The sequence below is a fragment of the Camelus bactrianus genome, chromosome 4, assembly GCF_048773025.1.
Source record: "Camelus bactrianus isolate YW-2024 breed Bactrian camel chromosome 4, ASM4877302v1, whole genome shotgun sequence".
In the NCBI taxonomy this organism is placed as follows: domain Eukaryota; kingdom Metazoa; phylum Chordata; class Mammalia; order Artiodactyla; family Camelidae; genus Camelus; species Camelus bactrianus.
Genome location: NC_133542.1, coordinates 86912015 through 86938426, shown reverse-complemented (window position 1 = coordinate 86938426; position 26412 = coordinate 86912015). Strand labels below are relative to the sequence as shown.

The following is a 26412-nucleotide window of genomic DNA, read 5'->3' as shown; positions in this document are numbered from 1 at the left end:
TGCTGGGCTGTACACCGTATGCCTTACAGTGTGTAGCTATGCTCCTTGACGGATGATGGGGTTACGTCCCGATAAACCCACTGTGAGTTGAAAATGCATTTAATACACCCAACCTCCCGAGCGCCACAGCTTAGCCTGGCCACCCTTACACGTGCTCAGAACACGCGCAGTTGGGTGTTGTCTTGAGTTTCAGCACAATTACCTTCCTCTTCTTCTCACCAGAAGCAGGAGACACAGATGGGCATTTTGTAGATAGGATGGGATTTGAAACGTAAAACACAATGTGCAATAAATGCTGGCAACATGGTACCCTGTGAGCATCGGTCTGTTTCCCGAGTGATCACGTGCCGGATTGGGAGCTGGGGCTGCCCAGCCTCAGGGGAGAGGGTCATACCAGGTATCGATAACCCCGGAAAAGGTAAACATTCAAACCTCGAAGTACGGTTTCTACTGAATGCTTATTGCTTTTGCACTGTCATAAAGTTGAAGAATCCTTAAGTTGAATTGGAACCATCTGTACTTTGGAGATAGGGGAAGGAAGAGAGGGAGAGGGTTAGGACTGAGGAGGAGGGTAGATAAAAGGAACTTTAGTTTTGTATATGGATGCTAATTTTTCTTCAGTCTTTATTATTATTATTTTTCTTAGTGGAAGTACTGGGACTCAAACCCAGGACCTTGTGCATGCTAAGCAAGCATTCTACCACTGAGCTATTTCCCTCCCCCGATGTTAATTTTTCTTAAGGAGAATGTATGCATGTACTTCTGGTATAATATTTTTAAGAGACCAAGTTAAAGTGCAGTTCTCCCCACGTGGAACAGCTTCTGTAAGGGACCATGCCATCCCTCTGGCTAAGCCCACATCTACCAGATGGGCCATGCAGGGGCCAGAAGGAGGTGGGGTCTGAGAGTGGTGGTCACTTTGGCCCATGAGCTTGAACTTCCCTTGAACTCTCACCTCCATACAAGCCTCAGCATTCCCTTAACACTTTTGCCTAAGCAAGAAAAGGCTTGGGGCTTTAATTTCCTGTTGCACAGTTGAGGCTGGACAGGAACGAGGGAACTAGGGTCACACTAGATGGGGTTGGGTTGGGGTTGCCAGCACTGCCTTCTGCCCCGCCCTGCTTACCCCCCACCCCCAGCTGCTCTCAAGTGTGTCTAGATTCCGCTACATCCAGACCCAAGGAAACGGAGCCAAGGCACCCTTCCAATTTATCCATTTCATCTCTAAGAACCCACCTCTTCCCCAGATTTTTGGCCCCAGGAATGTCTTCCCATTTCAGGAAGACTCTTCCATGTAACCGTGAGCGAGACTGCCGCATTTTTCTACTGTTAGCCTGAGAGCCGCCTCAGAATCCCATGCCATGTGATGGCATCTGGACAAGAGATACCCAGAGAGTAGCTTCAAGGGTTTTCCTCACCCAAACACCTGTGGCTAAGAGGAGTAAGACCAAGGATGGATGCATGGACACTAACACGCTTAACTGCATGCCAGACACGTGTATCCTACAGCCCATTATCTCCGTCATCCCCAGTAATAAGAAACAGTAGGTATTAATATTCCTACTCTATAAACAAAGAAACTGAGCCTCAGAAAGTAACTCAGCCTATATTCTGAGGTCACAGAGTCCAGGTTGAAACCCATAATGCCTGCCTCCAATGCTTTTTAACTCGAGCTCTTTGCTTCCTTTAGGGATTTCATTCTAGAAACCTTCGGAAGTCTCCAGCTGGCTTTTTACACCACCTCCCTGGGTAAAAATGAAAGATCACCTCCCCCATGAATTTTGAGTGCCAGGCATTCTTTTCCATGAGAATCCCCAGAGCTCCTTTTAAGCTGTTACTTGAATTTGAGGTGAAAACAGACAGCAAATGTTTTGCAGATGGAGTTGGCATTTTGGATGCAGAGGCGGCAGGGCTAATTCTAGAGGAAGCATTCAGAAACTCCTGTATTATTTATGTGACTTGAGGCAACAGTAGGTAACCAAAGATTGGTGTTCTCAAACCCCTAATCTACTTAGTAAAATTCAATTCACACCTATTTCACAGATGCAAAAAGGAGGGTATTGTACTGTTTCTTTCCTTTGTTTTGCGTTCCACGAAGTCTTCAGTTACCCGGGGAGTTTGAATTAGAGTGTGAGAGGTGAGAATGTGAAAACCCTTCAGGACTTCCCCTAGATGAACAAGAAACAGCATTCAGCCCTCCGTGATGACAGTGGAGCACTGAGTTTTAATTTCTGGATTATTTGGAGGCAGAGCCAAGAAGTGGTTGGGCACTTCCCCTCACAGCTTCACAGCACGGTCCACCAGGAGGGTTAGATTTCAAAGAAGAATCATCTCCAGGTGTTGGGGCAACTACTTCAGAATGGGAGCAGATCTGCATTTCTCTCCACATTTTTCTGACCTGAAATTAAAAGTCTTTTATAATAGTGTGAGAATGAACCCCTCACTCATAGGAGAATCTGACAGCAAGACTAACAAAACATCAGTGGTGTCTAATTGTCTTCCCTCTTTGTTGCTTCCTCTCCTTTTCTTGAGTTGCTTTATCCATCCTGTAAAATTTTGTTTGTAGCCTGTGGGCAGTTACTACTTGTAGTGGGTTGAACTGTGCCCCACCCCACCCTCCCGACAAGGATACAGTGAAGCTCTACCCTCCAGTACCTCACAATGTGCCCTTGTTCAAAAACAAAGCCTTAGCAGGTGGAATCAGGCTAAAATGAGGCCCTAATGTAGTCCGACTGGTGTCCTTACCTGAAAGGGGAAACTTGGGCATAGACACAGATATGCACAGTGGGAAGGTGGTTTGGAGAGACACAGAGAGAAAGGCTACGTGAAGGCAGAGGATTTGAGTGATGCATGGATGACCAAGGAACGCCCGAGGTTGCTGGCAGATCAGTAAAAGCTAGGAAGCAGCAAGGAAGAGTCCCCGGTAGGTTTCAGAGGGAGTGAGGCCCTGCTGATGCCTTGATTTTGAACTTCTAGCTTCCAGATCTGTGAGACAATCATTTTCTGTTTTTTGAAGCCACCCCGTTAGTGCAGCCCTAGTGCACTGATACAACTGCCTGCACCCAGCCCTTAAAAACCACGCACGTAGGAGAAATAAGATTGAGAATTGCTGTTCATCTGTCAGAGTTAGCGTGACATGACAGTTTCCAAAGATGGCTGCAGCATCATCTGCTGTCCTCCATGTCTGCCTGGACCCTTGAAATTTCCCCTTCAAGATGAGTTCTAAGTCCCTTCCCCTGGAATCTGGATGAGCTGTGACTCTCTTTTGATGCTCTGCAACTTCTTAGGTAGCTTCCACCCGATTTGCTGGAACACTTGCTCTGGTGCCCTGAACTGCCATGTAAATGGTCCACTTGTCTTGAGTCTGCCAAGCCCATACTACCCCAAATGGAGAGACCACATGCAGACAAGAGGCCACATGGAGAGAGAGGCTCAGACAGTCCCAGATGCTCCAGCACACCTGGAATTTCAGCTTCAGGCACTGTTTGATTGCGCCCCCATGACAGACTCTGAGCCAGAGCTGCCCATCCCAACTCTTCCTGGATTCCTGATCCATAGAAACCTTAAGAGATGATAAAATGACTGCAGTGTCTAAAGTCGCTAAGTTCTGGGGAGATTTGTTACACAGCAGTCGATAACTGGGGCAGGTGGTGTACTCTGGGCTTTGCATTGGTTGCTTTCCTTTCATTTTAATTTAAAAAAACGGTTTGCATTTTTACTTCTGACGAAGTAGATTTATATTTAGAGCAGATTACAACCACAAAATCTCAGTGGCTTAATATAGTATTTCTCACTTGCTCAAAATCCAATGTGGTGGTAACAGGTTGGGTGGCTCCCCTCCAAGCATTGACTCAGGGATCCATATTCCTTCTACTTGATGTCTCTACTGTCCCCAGTCCTCCTTGGGGTCCTCTGCTGGGGCATCTGTGTTCAGGTGGGCAAAGAGAGAGGGATGAGGGAGAGTGGAGGATCGTGTGAGATATTTCTGGGGCCAGGCCTGAGAGTGGGCTGCATCATTCTGGTCCATGCTGCACTGGCTGGAACTAGTCCTGGACACAAGGGAGCTGGGAAGTGCAGGTTAGCTGTGCACCCAGGAGGAAAGGTAAGTGGCTGGGAGCATAGCTCTGCTGCCTTCACACACAGGCTCGTAGAACCTCAAAGTATCAGAGCTGGAAGGGACCCAAGAGATGGGCTTCTCCAAGTGTGGTCCATGAGCGTCAGGATCACCTGAGGGACTTGTTAAAAATGCAGATTCTGGGGCTCCCCCACCTGCTGAGTCAGAACCTCAGGAAGTGGGTTCCAGGGAATTGCATTTGTGCCAAATTCCTCTGATTTGTGTTATGTATGTTGCAGCAAAGTGTGTTACAGCTCAATGTTACAGCTCAGTTGTGACAGCAACCTAAATTCTGACGAGAGACCAAGCAGCACTCAGAGGGTTGGAGAACTCAGGTTTATTACACTGGCGGGCCCAGAGGAGTTAACACTTCAAGCTCTGGACCCCGTCTGTAGGTTTACACAGGCTTTTATAGGCTGCTAGGTTAGACTTTGCAACATTATATGCAAATAAGATGTAACAAAGTTGACTAGTCAGGAAGGAGCTTTTTAGAAATGGACCAATCAGGAGTGAGCTTTATGCAAATGAGGTGTTACAAATGGACCAATCAGGAGTGAGCTCAGGGAACCAATAGAATCTTAGGGGTAAGTTCCACTTTCTTAGAAGCAAGCCATTTTATAGAGGCAAAAAGCCAGATAATGCCACCGGGCCAAGGAACCAGATGGCGCTGGCAGGAAAGTAGTGGCCCTGCCTGGGGGTCCTGCCGGTCTTTTTCATGGGGCTTCCCACCTCATGTACACTAAGGTTAGAGAATCACTTGACCCAGCTGTTCAACCCTCTCATTTTAGATAGCAATGTGGAGGTCCAAAGAAGTGAGGTGACCTCTTTACTTTCCTTCCAGCCTCTCACAACCTGAGGCCAGAGTGGAGTGGGGAGCCTGGGTGCCCAGGTCCAGGCTCTCTTATGTGACTCTGAAGGCCCGCCATCTTTAAAGCTGGAGTGTGTCCTAATGACAGTCTGACGTGGCTAGCTTTTAGGGGAGGCATTGGTGGTAGCAAAAGGCATGGGGAGGAGAGGGAACCTTCACATTTTCCAGAGCTCTTGATGAAAACAGCCGATGCCTATTAGTATGCCTGCCACACACTTTCCCTGCTAATGCTATAATTTAAAACACTCTGACTCAAAGACCTAATAGAAGAGGTGAATCTTGCTTTCTAAATTTGCTTCACAGATTGTTCATCTTTCCCTCCATCAATCTTCCTTCTCTTAAGCAAAATGTAAAATTTGGAGCAAAGAGTGGAAGCTCTGAGCTTTTGACTGATCTCCTTGTTAACATTATTCTGCTCTATGACCACAGCATTGTGAGCATTTGAGTTCTGGTTCTGAGCATGTATGAGGAAGCTCCTATGTGAAAAAAAATCTCCAAGTCACTTTCTGCCTTCTGAGATTTTGCATGGGGTGGTTGGCAAACAGGAGGTAAATTAACAAATGATGCTTATCGCGATCCCCAGCCTTTGCTTCAGTTGCTTTGATTGATGACTAAAGATTTTTGCAAGTGGAGATTCATGGCTAAAACATCTGCCTTCCCATCTTGGCTTGAAGGACCATGAGAATATAAGTAGGGCCTCCAGGGCGTCAGGAAACCAGCGATGGGTCCAGGCGCGTTGAGATGGGGCCATCCTGACCCTCCTGATGTCTAGTTGGAATTTGGCTCCCAGCACAAGTGATGGTGTGGACCTCATCGTGAACAGCATGGGATTTGAATGGGTAGATGGAGAAAATCAGAGACAATGCCTGCCTCCTTTCTCTTGGTCTTGATCAGGGCGCTGCCACTTTGCAGTCTGGTCCCTCACTCTGCAGGCTCCAGGGTTGTTCCCCATTCTCACTTCTGTGGTCAGGAAGCACAATTGGAGTTGAGTTACTCAGGACAGGAAGACTGAATAGGGCACGAGGTGGCCAGGCGGGGAGAAAGGCAAACCTGATTTCCGTCGGCTGAACCAAGTAAACAGACCCAGTCAAGCTGCTGAGTGTTCTGGTCATCTATCGCTGCATAACAAACTAGCCCACATTCAGTGGGGTGCAGGGTGGGTCCCCTGGGAGGTAGACTCAGAGATGGGGAAGGTATGAAAGATGTTGCCTAAGAGCTGCCCTTAGAAGCAGGTCTTCCAAGGGAGGGGGAGGAGCCAGGAGTGGGCAGAGAAAGTCATACTGCCTTGCAGCTCAGCCAGCCCTACAGGGTTCTGGAGCCAGAACGACCCTTGAGAGCTGCCCCAGATTGGCCTGAGATGACCTGGCTTTTGCATCAGAGTGGGCAAACTCACATGTCTTCCAAATCCAGGTGGCCACCTGTTTTTGTAAATAAAGTTTTATTGAAACACGCATGGTTCCACCTCTTCAGCGACATATTATCTAAGGCTGCTTTCACACCACGTGGATAGAGCTGAGCAGTTGTGACAGAAGCTTTATGGCCCACGAAGCCTATGACATTTCGTATCCATCCATTTCTAGAAGCGAGTCGACCCCAGCTCTGTGGTCCCACAGTAGCCATTGGCTGTGGCTTCCAGGGAAAGGACAGGATGTTACCAGAGGCGAGCCTGCAGGGCTGGGGCTGGAGCCTGTGCTGACCCCACCCCCGCAATGGGGACCACAGGCCCTTCCTCCAAGGGGATTGTGGGCGGTGCTCATGGTGCCCACCCCAGCGGATTAAAATGACTGTCATATTTTGTGGGTCAGGAACTGGGGAAGGACCAGATGGACCGTCTGACCTCTGTGGCCTCATCTGGACCGGAGGGTCCACTTCCAAGATTCCTTTCTTGCTCAGTGCTCCTTGGCCTCTTTCTCTCTTCATGGGCTGTTTCATCCTCCAGGCTTTCTCCACACTGCGGGGTGGTTTCAGGGTCATCACACATCTTACATGACGACTTTAAGAGGCAGGATGTGGAAGTCCCGGGCCCGTGAAGAACCACAGTGGAGTGGCACAGTGTTACTCGGCTGTGTCTTACTGGTCAGAGCCGTCACAGGGCCTGCCCACATTCCAGGGGGTGGAGCCACAGATGCGAGATGACAGCCCAGAGCAGGTGGCGTGAGATGCTGTTATACCATCTTTGGACAGTCCGGAATGCCTGTGTGCATGTCCCTTCCCAACTCCACGGTCCCCGCCATCACGCGGGTAGCTTGAAATGACCCTGGTGGGACTATGACACCTCGGGAACGGACTCTGCCCCACCCCGACCCCAGAGACCCCGTTGTTAAGCAGGGACCAGCACACCACTGCTGCTGCGGGAGGACCTGAGGTTTGGAGCCAGACAAGGAGAAAGAGAGCAGCATTTGCTGACCCCTGAGAGGCTCTCCATGTCCTGGCACCTCAGAACAACTCTATGGGGCATCCCTCATTTTACAGAAGAGGAGTCCCAGGTGCAGCAAGGATGGGTAACTGAACCGGGGTCTCCACACCCTCTGCCATCTGCCCAGAGCCTGGAGCCCTCAGGAGAATGAAACAGGCCACTCTTCATTGACCTGAGGGAAGCTTGGGTTAGACTTGAGGGAGGAAAGCCAGCCAGAGGAGAAGAGCGCAGGCCTGGCCTGGGCGGCCGTGGGGGTCCTAGCAAGGACTCAGGCCCCCACACTGCACGTAGCTGTGAGGGCACTGGAGGATGCACCCCAACACCTAGCAGCCGAACCCCAGGAACCTTAGAACATCTTAAAAGCAGAAGCAGTCCATGTGATCGAGGGGGAGCAGAGAAGCCTGTGAAGGGAGGCAGAGAGGACAGGCCGCACCGTATTTACAGGAGCACCGCCCCACCCCGCCCCCACCCTGCCTCCTGGGAGTACAGTGGTTAAGCCGGACCAGAGGATGCGAGAGAGGGAGGGGGAGAAGCAGGGCAGGAGGGGCGCTTCCAGCCGATGCCTGACCTGATGCCTGACCTGAGGGCGGGGGCCTGGCAGTCTTCCTTTACCGTGGCACTGGTTCCCCTACTGGGCCTCAGCCTCGTGCCAGACCTGCCCGCCACGCGCTTCACGTGTGTTTATTATCATGAATCCCCCAAACCCTCAAAGGAATAGGCCCTAGCATTCCTGTTTGATGAGAAAATGAGGTTCAGCAAGAAGAAATAACCTTTCGGGTGCAGAATTCAGGTTTCAGTTGGCTGTGTCAACGCTGGACCACCCCCCTACTGTGCGGCCCATGATACTGAGGGCAACTGAGTGATGGCCGTGAGGGCCAGAGAGAAAAGGAGCAAAGGAGCAAAGAGATGACAGGGCATCTTTGTCCGCATTAGTTCACAATTTACCATTTTTTTCCTCCTTTTGTATCCTGTAGTTGAGGATTCCGTCTCCCTGTTTTGTTGGTTTTAAGGAGAATAAAGAAGACAAAAAAGTGAGAAGCAGCAGGCTCCACGGAGTTAAGGGGGAGCCAGTGCAGGGAGGGCAGTGGGGCCGGGAGGGTGCAGGTGGGGAGACCACTTCCCGGGGAAAGCTGCTGCACCAGCGACGGGCCTCCCCAACCCTGGGCGGGGCTCCAGCCTTCCTGACTGCCTTAGGCTCTGCCACACGACATATGGCAGATGGTCCCAGGGGTGGAGTCACCTTGCCCCTCCCCTCCAGATAAACATCCTGATGTTAAATATCAGAGGGAGGCCTTGCAGCAGGAGGATGTAATTAAGACTTTGAAAAATGGTCCTCAATTTTGAGTGTGCTGAGAATCACCTGGGGTGCTGTTTGAACATGCTGTGTTTCCTGGTCCCCGATCTTGGAAAAGCATGTAGCAGGTTGGAACTGAGGCCCCAGATCTGCATATTTAAAACACCCTGAGCAATTCTGATGCCAGTGGACCCTCGGCCAGGCTCAGAAAAACACTGACTTGGAGGGTGAAGGGGCGGGATCTGGAAGTTTTCTTTAAGAAAACGGCTTTTCTGTCGTTAATCTCGTGAGCCCCAGTTTTCTTATTCTGCATGTAGATGTGGTAGGTGTGTTTATGGAGCTGTCTTGCTGAAAGAAAGATACTGCACACAGCGCTTATGCGCATAATTGCAGTTAATTATTATGTTGTGAATGTATGGTTAAACTCGATAAAGATTAACTTATAAAAACTCTTATTAAAAGTTCCCTGTTATTTGCCATTAATCACTACCGTGGATTCTTTAGGGGAGTTTGTGGATTCATCCACTTAATTAAAAAGTTTCGCGTTCTTGCTGTGTGCCTGGCCCTGTGCAGGAAGTGGGGACACCGCACAGTGGGCCAGCAGTGGCGGGGCTGACCGCTGCCCTCCTGGGATTTACAGCCTGGCCAGGGACACAGATTCAGTAAATCCTCAGACAGCCACGGGCACCTCGATTTGGTGCATGTTTATTCTTATTAGTTAAGGTATTTGTTAAATTAATTATTAAATGTGATGTTTATAAATACAGGTGTATTTACATATCTACAAATACAAAACATACAAACAAAAAATGTTTTTAATTGACTAACATACAGATTCTGAGCTTCCCAAGTGGTCTCTGATTGGGCTAAGAAGATATATTCTATAAATTCTGTACAAAGTTGGCTTGTAGTTTTTTTGTTTTTTGTTTTTTACATCAGTGAGTTAAGACTTCACCTCTAGACACAGCAGTTGAGGGCAGGACAAACTGGTGAGAACCAAGATGGCAGAAGATTCAACTTCCAGTTGACCTTGAGCCTCATGGCACACCCACAGGTGTCATGACAGTTCCCAGGTGGACCATAAAAGGCCAAAAAGTGGGCAGGGGGCCCAATTCCTGGAAATCCTCGGCTCTTCCCCAACATAGTTGGAATAATCCTCCTGCTCCTTAGCATATGAAATTACCTGGCTCGTAACAACTAAACCCCTCGCCTCATGGCCTCTCTCCCTCTTGCCTTTTGAGATGGCCGCATTCTGCCTATGGAATGTGAATCTCCTAAGCCTTTCTCCCTTCTGAGTGAGACAGACTGCACTCTGTCTATGAGTATCTCCCAGAAAAAATCTACTTAAAAAAAAAAAAAAGACTTCACCTCTAAATAAGTTTAATTAAGATGTCTGAAAGATGCATTTCTTCCCCCATCGCATTTCTGCTCCCTTCCCTATTTGTGAACCTAGCGCATTTGGAAGGTGTTACCCAAGTGCTTTCAAGCATAAATGTACCTGAATGCAGAATTCTCATCCAATGGTGAGAAGCACAGAGAGTTCTGATTGCTCGCTTAGCAGTTTTAACATGTCCTCAGGCTGTTTTCTTGCCAGAAATTTGAGCGAGCGAATCGTCTTATGAGAGAACAAATCAATATGGGACAGGACTGTCACCAGTAACCTCTGCTTCCCCGTTTTCAGCGTTGCAGGTGGCGAGCTGTTTGACTTCTTAGCTGAAAAGGAATCTTTGACTGAAGAGGAAGCAACCGAATTTCTCAAACAAATCCTTAATGGTGTTTACTACCTGCACTCCCTTCAGATTGCCCACTTTGATCTTAAGGTACGTTGTTGCTCGGTGTAAACCAGATAGCAGCTTACACATACAAGGCCTTGGTTGTTGGCTTGCTAAGAAAAATTGAGGCATCTGAAAGAGATACGTGCTTTTTTCCTAGATGGGCTTAACAAATGAAATTATCAATATAAACCAGCAAATATGTAATGCATGCTTACTACAGAAATGCCTAGCCATTTTTTGGGATTGAGAATTAAGATAAATGATTGCATTTGAGAATCCTTGGGGAACAATTGAGGGGTCTTAACCAGCCAGGTCTTTAGGCAAGGGGGCTCCTGTTGGTTATGGGGTATTTTCAGCCAGGAGTAGCCACTGGCTGCCCGGTTTCCTTCCTCGTGTGGCTGCAGGGCATACAAGATGGAAGGTGTCTTGATAGCCACTGTCCCTCTCGGTCAATCTCTGGCAATCAGTCAAGCCAAACTCTGAGACTGGCTAATTGGGGTCTTTGCCTGGCTGGAGGCGAGGCATTATCAGAGATAGAAAAAGGCACACATACTCCCATCCATCACAGAGGTTATGGTCTCTTTGGGAGGGGAAGACATACATATGGGCAACAGAGGTGACATTCAGGGTACAGTCCAAGGCAGAAGATTATCACAAAGCACCATGACTGATTGCCAAGTGAACGATTCAGATCCCTGGAGCTAGGATAAGACTTAAGAGAAGGGAAGATTTTCTCCATCTTACTGTAGCAGAGCTGCCAAGACTCCCTCCGGATCCCCCCCAGCACTCACTGACACATCCCAAAGACTGCTGCTGGGAGCTGGAAGTGCCAAAGGATAAATACTCACTGAAGCAGCTCTTAGCAGTGGAGACTGGGGAGATGGTGGATAAATACCCCAACTCCCTCGTGCTTCGGGTGGAAAATTCTGAGTGCTACTCTTTCTCCCCAAGTCCTCCAAAGGGATTGTGTGCCAGTCACTCCCACCTTGATAAGACACTTTGTATCAGCTTCCTTCCTTGTTTCTTGTCTCCCCATTCCTCTAACAAGTATTCCCTGGAGCCCGCTCCCATGTAAGTCCCACGAAAGGCACCCGATTCCCTGTCAAGGTTTGCTCCTAGGAGAACCTAAACCAAGACATTATTTTTCCCTATGTTCTCTTGCAACTACCCTTTTATCCCTATTTGTTTGGTTGTCTTTCCAGAGGAGAGGAAGACCACTCTGCCATCTTGTCCTCAGCATAACATATCATATATTTTTTTAATCTATGGCAAAATGAACATAACCTAAATTTTACCATCGTAACCTAATTTTTAAGTATGCAGTTCAGTGGCATTAAGTATATTCACATTGTTGTGCAACCATCACCACCATCTATTTCTGAAACTTACTGATCCTCCCGAACTGAAATGATGTATCAATTAAACACTTACTCCCCAACCCTCCTACTCCCAGCTGAAGGCATCCACCACTCTGATTTTGCCTATTCTAGGTACTTCATGTAAGTGGAATCATACAGTAATTCTCCTTTTGTGACCAGTTTAATTCAATTAGCATGTCTTCAGGGTTCATCCATGTAATATTCCATTCCAGACCATGTTTTGTTTATCCATTCATCTGAAGGAGATGACGGTGTTATTTCTCCTTTTTGGTTATTGTAAGTAACACTGCTGTGAACATTGCTCTACTATTTTTCTTTTTTTTAAAGCCCGAAAACATAATGCTTCTGGATAGAAATGTTCCCAAACCTCGGATTAAGATCATCGACTTTGGGTTGGCTCATAAAATTGACTTTGGCAATGAATTCAAAAACATATTTGGGACACCAGAATTTGTTGGTAAGTTTCTTTACTCCTGGTGGTCATTCATTTCTCTTAATCATTATGCTGGCAAAGTCTTCCCTGCCGTGGCATCACTTCCCTGGTACATGTTTCTGGTTTATACGTGGAGATTAGAATCGGTTGGTTCACTTCCTTCCAAGACTAAATGTGTGTCTGTTTCCTCTTAGCTCCCGAGATAGTCAACTATGAACCTCTGGGTCTTGAGGCAGACATGTGGTAAGGAGCGTGCCCTTGGTGTTGTCATCTTTCTGATTTATTTTACTGTTCTTCTGACATTGCTTTTCTTTTTGTTTTGTGTCCAGGAGTATTGGGGTAATAACCTACATTCTGTAAGTACCCAAATCCACAACTCATGTTCTTTTTCCCTCTTTCTTTGAGACCATCTGTTTTATTGACCGTTCTGTGTGTCATGTTGATCACTTTGGCTTCTGCAGGCTTTTTATGTAAACATACTCACTTTACACCCCCAGAACACATTTAGTTTATACTAATTAAACATCTTCTCCTAATGTGAAATGAGTCATCAGAAAACTGCCACATAGTCACTGAAAGAAAGCCTGGCTGTCCATCACTGCCGAGAAAATAGGAAAGGGTTTTTGTTTTTTTAACTACTAACTGCTGTTCTAAATTAACTTTTGAAATGCATCCTTTGCATTAAGCTGAAGCTGTTGTGCATGACAATTTAATGCCTTATGGAGTGTAACTGAATTCTAAAGTGACTGCTGCGGCACTGCATGACAATGCCATTCCTCACTCCCCCGATCAGATATTATCAGAGAAGAATGACAACACAAGACGGACTTAACGCATCTTCTCTGCCCCACTTTATTAACAGCCTAAGTGGGGCCTCCCCATTTCTTGGAGACACTAAGCAAGAAACGTTAGCAAATGTATCTGCCGTCAACTACGAATTTGAGGAAGAGTACTTCAGTAACACCAGCGCCCTAGCCAAAGATTTTATAAGAAGACTCCTCGTCAAGGATCCAAAGTGAGTGCCCATTATTCCTAACGGGCGCCCATCCGTGGCCTCAGCCAGATGAGGGTTAGCACCTGTCCTGTGCGCATGACCATGTTTATGCCACCCTGGTCGTTTCCGCCTGGCCAAGCGAAGCCTGCCATGTGCAACGCTTCAGAAAACTCAGGCAGGGCCATTTGTACCTGCTCAGTCGGTCCCTGTGGGCACCGTGGGAGAATCGCACCACCACAGATGCTGTTTTCGGCTTTCTTCCATGAAGCAGGCCCCCGAATTGCGTTTTCTAGAACCTCTGCTTGGTAGGCCCGGCCGACATGGAAACAACCTTAGTGTTTGCTTCTCTGATCATCACAGTTTTTTTTCTTTCTCCTTCCCCCACAAAGGAAGAGAATGACAATTCAAGATAGTTTGCAGCATCCTTGGATCAAGGTAAGTTGCATGATGCGGTTGGTCTGGGGATTGCAGGGCATCCTGGGGCCCGTTTGCTCCAGGGTATCACTAGGCGTGTGGGTTCTAACCACGGTCCTGTCTGGAGTGTTGCAGGTGCTCTTGGTGCCGTGTTTTAAGACAGCTGCCAGCTGAGAGAATCCTATTAGTAACAGAGGTAGAGAGGCGAGGGCTTCCACGGTGCAGGATTGTGATGAGGACCTGAAGGGCCAGGCCACTCGACAACCATTTCTGATTTGACTGTGGGATATTGGCCCAAACAATATTTTTTGTAATTTCTGAAATAATATACATCACTTAAATATCAGATCAAAGCTGGATTTCTGGCTTCTCCCGAAAAATCTGAAGATCTGCCCACACTGAGGCCTCATTCCACAAAGTCATCAGACACTGGGCATAGCTGTGTGCCCACCTGCTGCGGCCACCCCGTACATCACACCTTTACATCACCTGCCTGCCTCCTCTTGGCATTTGGGCTAAAGAACTGAAGTTGCTTCACCTAGAGCAGAGAGGACTAAGGGCGGGGGGCATGGCAGCTGCAGAATAAAATCATGGAACCGATAAGCAGGTGACAGTAACTTGCATGCATCACAGAAGTGGGTTTGGGGCAGCTGGCGGACTCCCTCTGGGCCAGCTCCCAGCAGTTGCCTGGGATCCCCTGAAAGGCAACGGTGTCTCCTCTGGATGGTACAGCTACGTGGCCTCCTGAAAAAGTTGCAGTGAGAGGGATTTTGATGCCGTAGGATAGGCCGAGTTTGCTCACCTCGAGGTCCCAACCAGCTCTAAAGTTCTTGATGGTATTGAGTTCACATGCCTCAAACATGGCCTGACCGTGAGTCTCCCCGTTCCCAAACTGTCTTATGGAAAGTTGTAATTCACCGGGGCCCACACCCAACTTGTCAGCTGTCCCCGAAGATCCAGTCTTTTTGTGACTTCATCAAGTCCTTAGCCACAAGAGTCAGCCTCTGGAGACTGGGTTCCTGGACCTGGTGTGTTATCCCGACATGTTCTGTTACTTTAGCAAGCTGGACGTGTTAGCATCCCAGATAATGAGAGGTTTCAAAAAGCTGCGACATGGAACATATTTCTGTCATTGGAGAGCTCTAAATTGTTTTTCTTGGACCTTCATTTTAGCCTAAAGACACTCAACAAGCCCTTAGTAGAAAAGCATCGGCAGTAAACATGGAGAAATTCAAGAAGTTCGCGGCCCGGAAAAAATGGAAAGTAAGATTGTTTGGATTTGAAGGGATTAATTCTCTTTCCTCTGTGGCTCTCCCGCTGCTCAGGGCTCACCTCTCCTGACACTGACAATGCAAAAGTGCATCTTTTTTCTTCTTCTTTTTTTTTTAAGTTCATTCTGGAGTCTTCTGTAGCATTACCCTATTTCCTAAGCTAGGCAGAAATAATATTTCAGTCCTATTTAACTCATCTTTGCACATGTAATTTTGCATTTTTTTAAATCAAAACCATTCCCAAGGCAAATGTTTAAATCAGTACATAAAATTACAGTGCAGTCTTTTTCTAAATGCAACAAGCCGCATTTTAAATAGATTTGTGTTTTTGTGGTAAGCGGTACAGCGTTATGATTATACCAGAACGTGTGCAAATGGCTCTCTAAATCCAGCCTTGGTCTGTGAGTGGTTGGGACGGGGGTGAGTGGAGCCATGAGTGTGTGCAGTGTGGTCCCTTGTACCTTTTCAGTGCGGATGGTCTCTGCTGGGGCTGTGTCAGACATGGTTCTAAAGGGCATTCCAGCCAACCTGGAGCAAATAAAAATTCAGGGTTAAGAAGGTGACGGTTTGCCTTCCTGTGCACAGGGTCATGTCAAGCCCAGAGGGAGCAGGTACTTGCTGTGTCTCCTCATCACTGGGTCGGAAGTGTCCATCATTTGCATACCCATCAGGCTGGGGATGCCTTGATAGAGATGAGGAGGACCAGAGCAATAGGTTACTCAAGGCTTGACTCTGAGTCTTAATTAAAGAAGCCCTTGGAGTGGCCTATGGAGTCCGCCACCTGCTTATTTCCAGCAGCGGCGTGAGTTTTGATAGTCACACTATCTCTACCGTTACCAGCTTGCCCGGGCACCAAGGACCCGAGGCAAGACTCTTGCCTGCCATGCTTCTCTGAGGGGGCACGTTCAAGGGCTTTGTTATGGTAAGGCCCCACTCCTCAAAGAGCAGAGAGCAAAATATGGAGAGAGAAAGGATGCAGGGCATCTGGTTCTGTAGTTGAATAACGAAGTGCAGAAGGAGAATCTCCATCTTGTTGTCTTGATTTATAAGACCTGTAGACACTTCCTGAAGCAAATATGATCCAGCCTGCCTGTGGGGTGGCCCACCCCAGAGGATACGTGCTGTCCGCGTGCATGCTACCTCAGAGACTTGCCGTTTGCGCTAATTTGAGTATTGTTACATAAGCTCCCTCTCTCCTCTCCCCCTGCCTTTTTTTCCTACTCACGCTCTCTTTCTCTGTCTCTCTCTTTTTAAAGCAATCCGTTCGCTTGATATCACTGTGCCAAAGATTATCCAGGTCATTCTTGTCCAGAAGTAACATGAGTGTTGCCAGAAGCGATGATACTCTGGTAAGCAAACCTTTTCCCCGGACAGGTTCTTTCTTAGCGCTGTGTATTTACAATGTTTAAGTTGTTTGCTTTGTTCAGCAACCCAGAAAACCCGAAGTCGTGGGGATGTCAGGCCAGTTCCTCCTCCCCTTGAGGTGGGGAGTCGGGGTGGCTGATTTGATCTACTTTATTGCTTTTTTTTTTTTGGTCCCTTTTCCTCTTTGTTTTGATTGGCTATGCCCACTGTCTCTAACACTGCCACCCTCCCACCCCCTCTCCCCCCATGCAGTTTGATAAAAGAGAGGCTAGCCAGCTGAAGAGGAAAGAGCATATTCTAATTTTCATGAGCTAAAATGAGAGCCCTCTCTTGCCACTGACCCTGGAGAGTCTTGGACTGTAATAGTACAAAAGGGACAGACAACTGTCCTTTTGAACACACGCACCAAAACATCAGGGGAAGTGCAGTGGGGTTTGCAGGGATAGTTCATGGTAGACCAGAAGGCTAAACCCGCTGGCTTTGCCGATGTATTGACTTCTGAAGGCCCTTGAGAACAAGTCCCCAATTTTTTTGCTCTTTTTTAATCCAAACTGAAACCTAATCACAGATTAACTCTTCAGATATGATTGGACACATCTGAATTCAACAAGACTTTCCCCGACAGTCAGACAAAGGGGCTTTGTGAATCGTGATGGTAAAGGGGACTCCAGGAAAGGCAGAAAGGGTGGTTCTGTGGGAACCAACCTGCTCCTGTAACTGAATAGTCAGTGTTTCCTGAGTCGGGTCTGGGGACTCCAAGGGTAGGATCACACATTAGCAGACACTGGCTCTTTTTTTTCCTCCCTGAAGCTAAATAGTTTTACTGAGGCACTTGGTCTAGGCTAATAGAGTGAAAAAGAGGGAGGAAATGGTAAAAAGGAAAAAAGAAGTGGGAGAGAAGCAAGTTAGGAGGAGGAGGGGGAGGAAGAGGGGAAAGGCTGGATTGGGGAGTTGTTTGAAAGTGGTAGTGGAACCAGGGACTGGATAAAAACTGTTCATTTAAATAAGGTGATGAGAATGATTAAGTCTCATAAATTAAAATCACCCTGAATAATCAGCAGGGAGAAATTGTGTCGCAATGAGAGGTGTAGGGTAGGAGAGGGACTCGGGGCTGTGTGTGTAGGAGCTCCAGGTGGGAAGCCGGACATCAGGTTCACTCTCGCATCATCTCAGCATCCTGCTGACTGTGAGGACGTGTTACAGCATCCTGCTTATTCCTCCCTTTTCTTGCCGCTTTCAGGCCAGTGTGTCTTCATCTCCAACTTGGATTGCGATAGAAAGGCAAAACCCATGACATTCTTAAACGTGTGCTCTGTGCAGATATTACTAAGGCCCCCATGAAGCTCGTTTGGATTCAGATTTATAGAGAAGAGGAAGCACAGTTGAGAGAAGTGATTTCTCCGTTCTTCCACCCCCCACAGCAGAGGTTCAGCCTCTGTAGCTACGATGTCCAGATTTAACTTTTTTTTTTTTTAATAAAAGTTGATTTATTTAGAGAGATGTACATGGCGGGGGGCGGTGGGGTGGTTAAAGTAAAGGCAGATAACATACTTCATAGACAGCGCAAGCTGTCTCAGAAGGAAAGAGAGAGAGGCCGCAAGGCATGGTGTGCCAGTTTTTATAATGCTAACAAATGAGAGGATTATTCAATCTGCTTTAGGGAACGGGCAGGGGTTCCCAGAATCGGGCCACTGCCTTCCCTTTGACCTTTCATGGTCAGCCTCGGAACTGTCATGGTGCCTGTGGCAGTGTCATTCGCCATGCTGGTACCTTACAGTGTGTAATGAAGCTCAGGGTCCGCTGGAGGCCGTCTCCCGCCATCTCAGGCCTGCAAGTCTGTTGGGAGTTAACTTTTTCACCATCCTGGTACCCAGTGCTGTGTAGATTTGACATGTTAGTAGCTCTACACACTCTGTAAGTCCAAAATTTTTTTTTCCACTGCCCTAAGGAATCCTCTGTGTTCCCCCTTATTCACCACTCCCTCCGCCTTACGAAACTGCAATTCACTCAAATCTCTCAGTCCTTTTTGTTAGTGTTTCTGCTTTTGGCCATATCTTAAAAATGGTTACACTTGCACCTTTAATTAATAGTGACATATGAATCTGTGATTACCTAAAATCTGTTTTGGCACAAGGTGTCCTGGGGAGGAGAATACAACGTTCCACATTTTGTTGGATTTTGTGGTATTTGCTGTGTGAAAAAAGCACTTCTCACCTGATCACTTGACAGCTACATCGAGTGAGACTAACTCTGTGAATGTACAAGTTCAAAACTTTCGTTTGGGATTTTTCTCGCTTATTTTTTGGTTTGCATTTACTGAATGTTGCAAATATCTTATTATAAGAAAACTTTGATAAAGTAGCAAGAATTTGATAAACTCATTCTTCAACATTGTCTAGCTATTTCCTCTTTATAATTCGAATTGCACCATTTTCCTTTTTCTGGCCTTTATTTTTATATTTCTCCTCTTTTAGGCTCCCCCCCCTTTAAAAAAAATAACTGTGATTAGCTTTCAGAGAATTTTGCTGTTACAGAACACCTAGAGAATGAAGAATTTCTAAAATGACAACCTGTAATTGGAATAATTACTGAGTAAGACTTTCTTATTCAGGTTTTTAGAATCTGAGTTACACCTGAAATTTCCTGGAGTGGTTTCTGGGACCATATGTGTTGAAAGATTCCTAAAATAAACACAAATAAAGGTAGTTTGTCATCCATCATTGTTGTAAAGCTGAATCTTAAAAGCTGTTTGCTCTCTGGGTTGCAGTGCAGGTGATGTTAAGACACAGGTAAACAGCAGGTGGTGTTAGTTTCCAACACGGAAGGGCTAAAAGTAACCTCGTACTTCCCTTCACGACCGTGTGGATTTGGGGATTAAATGGCTCACTTCTCTCTGGATGCTCCTTTTGACAAATGAGCCTTGGTTTCTGGGATGTTGACAAGAGGGTCGCGGCCAGCACCCTAACCCTTGCTCCCTCTGCGCTGTCTCTCTCGAGGACGAGGAAGACTCCTTTGTGATGAAGGCTATCGTCCACGCCATCAACGATGACAACGTCCCAGGCCTGCAGCACCTCCTGGGCTCCTTGTCCAGCTATGATGTCAACCAGCCCAACAAGGTCCGACGCCGTCCTGCCGGGGGTGGTGCGGGTCGGGGGGTGGGACACGGCGACTGTGCACCTCCAAGTCCAAGGTGGGAAGACCCCCGTCTGCTCTTCCATTCTCCCTTCCTGTTATAAACTCCATACTGTGGGAAAAAAAATCACTTCTGTTTAGAGAGTGGATTGAGTTAGAAATAAGATCTTGTTGCATCGAGGGCCTTCATGCAAGGCCTTTGGACATGCACCTTTAACACCTCTAACCATGAAATTTTAAATGCACTCATCTTGTAAATGGAAATGTCACTTTTGATTGTGAATTCAAACGAGGAAGGGCTACCGTGTTCCTCTGACCGTCTTCCATCCCTGTCCCGCAGGGCACGTGTTGGTTGAGACACGGGAAGGTGTGTGGGGCAGCAGTGATCGTCTGGGCTGTTCCTTTCCTACCAAACCTGAAAAATAGTAATTTCTTTTCTCGCCTTTTCCAGCATGGGACACCTCCGTTACTTATTGCTGCTGGCTGTGGGAATATTCAGATACTACAGTTGCTCATTAAAAGAGGCTCAAGAATCGATGTTCAGGACAAGGTCATAATTCTGTTTTATTGCAAAGGAATTAATTTTTTAAGGCATTCCAAATGTCTCTAATCATAGAGGTAACAGAGAATAACATGGATGCGCTACTTCATTTCTCAGTTTCCCTTAAAGGAAGGTTAACTGCTTAAACAGCCTGGTCCTGTCTAGCACGTTATACAGGAAGGGGCAGACATTCATCCCCCTCGGGGCTCTGTCACCAGACTTCAGCCTTTCTCTGTGTGTTACCCCAGATTTTCCTCTTTACTGATCATTTCTTCAGCAGCGTTATTTGATGTTACGTTTGGAGAAGTCTTCATTATCTAATTAATTGCATCAGAAATGTACTTGCCTGCACGTTTATGAGGGCATCAGAGTAAGGAGGATACGCTCTGAGGTACAGACACGAGAGACGAACTGCTAGTCGTCATTACAGTGGACCTGTTGCCCGTGTCCACAGACTTTCCGCAGAGCCATAAACAGGCTAGATCTGGCCCTTGACCATATAGGGACTTCTCACCAGGAGTCGAAATGATTTTAAGGAAAGAAAAAGAACTTGTTATTTTGAAATAATTCTAGATTTACAAAAGAAAAAAAAATCTATTAAGATAGTACAGAGAGCTGCCTTATTCCTTTCACGCAGCTTCCTGGAATGTTAATGTCCTGCATAACCTTGGTCCTTTTGTCATATTGAAAAAGGAAATGGGGTTTTATTCGTCTTGGGAGTTGCTCCTTTGGAGCTGCCATCACATGGGAAGGGGTGTATAGTGACTGAGTGATGCGTGCATTCAGATCCAACAGCTCTCTGGGAAGGTGACTCTGCCTTGGTTTTTGCACAGGGTGGATCCAATGCCATCTACTGGGCTTCTCGGCATGGCCATGTAGATACCCTGAAATTTCTCCATGAGAACAAATGCCCTTTGGATGTGAAAGACAAGGTAAGGCCATTTCTCTTCTTAGGGACGGGGAAAGTAACAAAAGGTTGCCTTGAGTGTTGGCAGGCCGTGGGCAGCATGACCCAGAGAACAGGGATTCCGGGCCCAAGTCTTCCTGCAGAGATTTAATTTAGAAGTTCCTTTTTCCTGGTGGCTTTGTCTCATATTAAAATCTGATTTTAGCTGAAATATGCCAAGTGGTTGCCTTATTATATAAGCAGTGGACTCTTGCCCACAACATGAAAACTCAAAAGATCTGCTAGAGACACAGCCAGAAAGAGATCTGAGTCCTGGTCCTGTTACTAGCCTCTTCCTCTTTGAAGTGGCTGACAACGCTGACCTTACCATCACTGGTGCTAGAAGGATTAATGAGACAGTGCACATAAAGTAAGGCTTTTGGGGTAAAGATGTTATAAAAAGTATTGATTTACGAAGATACCTTACTTTCACGTATCCGTGCTTCATTCAGTCCACACAACAATCCTGTGGATGAATTGCAGGGCTGGGACCTGCACCTAGGATTCCTACCTTCTCATCCATTATGTCCCCTGTGCAACTCTTCTCAGCTTCTAATCCTGGTAGACTGATTTGTCATGTTCAATGAGGGCTGCCACGCACAGTTGCACGAATTGTGCACTGCACCATATCTGAGGGATGACGTTCACATCCAAGACACGTGTATTTATTATGATAGTTTTCTCTCAGGCAGCAACAAGTTATCCTGTTTTGTTTTGTTTTGTTTTAGATCAGTTTATTCTGACACTTTTATGGCAGATATAAGTAAACTCTCCTAAGGAAGTTGCATCTATTACTAGTTCACAGAATGTTATTATGTGGGCTCATGGTGATGTTTTTTAAAGTCTCTGAGAATGGTAAGAAATAACATTCTGAACATAGAGAGTGAAATCAGAAAATTGCTCCTAAATAAAACCCTGTGTTTAAATAACATAGTATTAAAAAAGGAATGTTGTGTGTTGAAAAAAAATCACATAGCTGGAAGCATCAGTATATGAAGAAGATTGAGAACAGCCTTCATCGAAAAGGGAACACACTCTCACTTGGGCAGGGCAGGGAGTTATTACACACAGGATGAGCTAGGTGTGTGGGCTTAACACTAGCTGGTGGCGGACACTCTACTCTAAGGTCCCTGCACAGTCACCAAAGGGACACCCGGCCTAAGAGGGGTGGGCACCAGCTCAGGGGAGGACGCGGAACCAGGCTTGTGTGGGAGACGGCTCCCCAGGGGCTCTGAATCTTTGACTGTGTCTTTTGCAGTCTGGAGAGACAGCCCTTCATGTGGCAGCTCGCTACGGCCACGCCGATGTGGTTCAGTTACTGTGCAGCTTCGGCTCGAACCCTAACTTCCAGGACAAGGTGGGTCACGGTCGCTGGTGTGTTCGCTTCCTCCTACTCTTTGCACGATTTCCAAGACCGGCACGGCAACACGCCCGTCCACGTGGCCAGGCAACCGAGTGATGTGTTGGGATCTTTTGGAATTTTATCCAAGTTAGGTTTGCTGCTTTGATTACAGAGGGCAGGGACTCAAACAGAAGCACTGACATTCATTCATTCATTCATTCATCCATCCATTCTCTAGGCAACCCTGTAATTCTCATTTTTACAGATGAGGAAACAGGCAGAGAGAGGTTCAGAAACTTGCCCAAGGTAACACAGCTCACTACTGGTGGAGGCAGTGCTCAAACCCACACAGTCTGGTTCCAAAGTCAGTGTTCATAACCACTACAGTAAAACAGCCTCTCGGAGACAGATATATATGTCTAATGATGTTGATCATGAATATAGAGAACTCATGGCCAAGACTGGTTCTTTGACTTGTCAGAGCATGATTATCTCGGTCACTTCTTTGCCAGAGCAGTAATCCATTTATGTGACTCATCTTTATGTTAAATACATGACAGGAATCTTGAGGCATCAAGATGGTTAGAAGAATCCTCGCTCAGAGGAGTGCACTCCTACTGTTAGTAAGTCTCAGATGAAGTCAACGAAGGCACTTTTACAAGAAAAGGCTATCAGTTCGCCCACGCGGGGGCGCTGTGGTTCAGAAGCGCTGAGCTGATGGTTCCAGTGGGCCCCGGAAAGTCAGCTGTCAGTCAAGTGCTGAGAAAGCTGAATTTGTCCAACACACGTGTTGAGGAAAGAAAAGCTAATGAAGGAAAGATGCCAGACCCACACCTATTATTTCACATTAATGTTTTGCCCCAGTAGCTACAAACTCTTTCTCTCCATTGCCTTGACTCTGCTGCTGAATTTGGCCAGGACTCCCACTGTGCCTGCGCTTCCTTGCACGCGTTATCGCACTCTCCTCCTCCCTGTGCTTGTCCCCTCGGCCAGGAAGAAGAAACCCCCCTGCACTGTGCCGCCTGGCACGGCTATTACTCTGTGGCCAAAGCCCTTTGTGAAACCGGCTGCAACGTGAACATTAAGAACCGAGAAGGGGAGACGCCCCTCCTGACAGCCTCAGCCAGGGGCTACCACGACATCGTGGAGTGTCTCGCCGAACACGGAGCCGACCTGAACGCGTGCGACAAGGTGCTTTGTGGGTGACTGCATCCCACTCGCTGGGGAGTGATCTGGGGGGCTGGAGGGACCACAAGACCTCTCAATTAGTGTACCTAAAATAACAAACTTGAAAGCAGCAAATTATAATTATCCTTCCTCTTCTCCGTTCCGAAGAGTCTGTGATTCTAGATTCTGTGTCATAATTAATATTCATTTGTGGGATGTAACAAAACTTGTGAATTGCTCGGATGAGTCAAGTCTCTTTTATTTTTAGCTTTTTTACCTTTTGGGCAGGTTCAGGGATGATCACGGAACCCAAGACAGACCCTCGTTTAGGACTAAAATTGGCAACACACTATTGACTTGTAGATGGACAAAGAAATAGGAGGTTTATTTACTTCCGTTTCCACTGTTTTGTAGAAGGACAATAAGCCACTCTTACTTGTTTGGCAATCTCAATTCTAGACCAGGTTTTCTTTTTTGATTAAGCAAATTCAGCATAATCTGTTCTTACTGTGAACTTGTACTTACAACGAGTCTGTGATGTGGCCATAAACAATGAGATTCAGGACGCTGTAGTTAATTTAGTAACTGCCACGGGTGGAGTATTTTCTTGGTGCAGAGAAGTGATTCTCAAGTGGGTAGTGACCTTGCCCGCAGGAACATTTGGTAATGGCTTGGAGACATGTTTTGGTTATCACAGCCGGCGTGGGGAATCTGGTAGATGAAGACCAGTGGCACTGCTGATCATCCCGGGACAGACCCCAAAATGTCCATCGTCCTGAAGCTGAGCAACCCTAGGACAGACAAGTTACAAAAATGTTTCCAAACTCCCTCTGCCCAGCTCCTGAAGCGCAACACGTCTGTTCGCCGGGGATTCTGTAGCAGGTGGAGTGAATTCCCAGGCCGGTGCTCTGTGAGATGCAGAGGTTAAGCGTGTTCTGTTTGCTTCTCATATATATGACAGCCCTTGAGCAAATCACATCACTCTCTCAGTTTCTCCTGGTGTGAAATAAAATAATGAACTTAGGGAGTTAGTAAAGATTGCTGGGCAAATGTTTTTGAGAAGTATTTTTCAAATACTTGATAGAACAGGCCTTTTGAGTACCAGTCATGACTTAAGTCCTGTAAATTCAGAGACAAAAACGAATGTGGAGTCTTCCTGCCTGAACGTACGGGCGAGCCTAGGTTAATTAAGCTGATGGTCAGCTTGGTCTGTGATGAATCAGAGTCGGGTGTGTGCGGCCTCTGCCCCAGCGCCTCCAGGAGTAAAGTTTATGGTTTCTAATCCTCCTTCAGGGTTTGCAGTAACGATCCTGTTGCCAGTTAAACCTAGCCCTGTGCTGCTGGAAAGGTGGGCGACCAGGCCCATGTGCCCGTGCGAAAGCGCTCACGGCCCCGGTGTTTGTTGCAGGATGGACACATCGCTCTGCATCTTGCTGTAAGACGATGCCAGATGGAGGTCATCCACACGCTCATCAGCCAGGGCTGTTCCGTCGATTTCCAAGACCGGCACGGCAACACGCCCCTCCATGTGGCCTGCAAAGATGGCAATGTGCCGATTGTGGTGGCCCTCTGTGAAGCCGGCTGCAATTTGGATCTCTCCAACAAGGTAAAGCTGGGGGGACAGTCCCGGCAGAGTCCAGCCTGTCTGTCCATCCACCTGCTTGGGGGTTTGGGCAACTTTCTGTCTGCATCTCTTCACTGTTAGTACTGCTTGTATGGGCCTGTTCTTTTTCACAGGGCTGTCCACTCTAAGTATATTTTCTATATGCCTTTTGAATAATTTCCTAGAGTGACAGAAGATTATTACATTAATAAGTACTTCCTACTGAGCCTGGCTTACCATTTACGGGCATAGAGAGAGAGAGGAGGAGAGAGAGAGAGAGAGAGAGAGAGAGAGAGAGAGAGAGGGAGTGTGTGTGTGTGTCCTGTAGAGGAGCCAGAGAACATGGTACACGTTGGGGCATCTTTCTGTTCCCCTAAATCTTCAGGAAAATTACCTAATGAGTTCTGATGTGATTGAGGGTCCCAGGACCAGATTCCTCAGGTTTCCCCCATTGAGAGTTTTATGGTCAAAAGTTCATAACATCTTTTTTGTGCCAGATAAATTTAGTAAGACCAATGGGATGCTAGCATTTGGTGAATGATAAGTGAAAAATAAGTAATTTACATGCGCTTCGATTGACAAATAAAAATCTCCACATGTTGACTTCTAGAAATTAGCTAACACCTTCACTCTTCCCCTGAATACTGTCTAGATTTTTATCACTGAATATGATAGAACATTTGTAGCTTCAGCCCTGTATGAAAGGCACTCTTCTGTTAACAATTGTGTTAAAAAAAAAGACCAGTGGAATTAGTTTTTTAATTGCAGGAAATGTTTGTTTATAAATGGCCAGCATGATACCAGCAGAATTTTATTATGATTTGTTTGAGGTAAAAGAATTAATATCTGAAACAGCTGGAAAACTGCTTCTACCCAAAAAAAGTATTCCTCTTGCATATTATGTGATTAATTCTCATAGAAATTGAAATCGGTAATCTTCATATTCTGGAAATATGAAAAGGCAATTTCCTAGGTCTTAGCCATTGGCTGCTGGTTGCTTTCTTAGTTTATCCTTTTCTAATCTTGCCAAGCCAGTGATGTAAGTGGCTTAAAGGGGAAGCTAAATGTAATATTAAGCAGCATCGAGACGTTGGCTTTCCTTCCAGGAAGTCTTTAAGTGAATAAAAAGCAGCGTTAGGAACATCGTGGAGCTCATTGGAATACCACTGACTCGGCCATTGTATGCACGGCTGGCCTACTGTGTGCACAGCACCTGGGATTAGCTTCTCCTGTGATGGTGAGGGAGCAGAGTGTTTAGCGCTGCTCAGAAGAAGGGAAGGCCTGTTCACCCCATACCTACCTGCAGAAAGTGCACTTATTAAATACGCTTTTTAAAACACTCAGCAAGATAATCTTAG

At 46.8% G+C, this 26412-nt stretch overlaps 1 protein-coding gene across 6 annotated transcripts in view; it reads left to right on the top strand.

The window, feature by feature from the left end:
• DAPK1 (death associated protein kinase 1) overlaps positions 1-26412 on the top strand; it is a 180774-nt gene that overhangs the window by 112575 nt on the left and 41787 nt on the right. For all 6 annotated transcript variants that reach the window (XM_074363072.1, XM_074363070.1, XM_074363073.1 and 3 more), the window contains exons 4-17: positions 10374-10512; positions 12174-12303; positions 12474-12522; positions 12609-12635; positions 13142-13294; positions 13663-13708; positions 14861-14950; positions 16215-16307; positions 19320-19439; positions 19907-20005; positions 20830-20928; positions 22201-22299; positions 23278-23475; positions 24860-25057. In XM_074363072.1, coding sequence (XP_074219173.1) covers positions 10374-10512; positions 12174-12303; positions 12474-12522; positions 12609-12635; positions 13142-13294; positions 13663-13708; positions 14861-14950; positions 16215-16307; positions 19320-19439; positions 19907-20005; positions 20830-20928; positions 22201-22299; positions 23278-23475; positions 24860-25057 — 1540 coding nt within the window. The remainder of the gene's footprint in view (positions 1-10373; positions 10513-12173; positions 12304-12473; positions 12523-12608; positions 12636-13141; positions 13295-13662; positions 13709-14860; positions 14951-16214; positions 16308-19319; positions 19440-19906; positions 20006-20829; positions 20929-22200; positions 22300-23277; positions 23476-24859; positions 25058-26412) is intronic.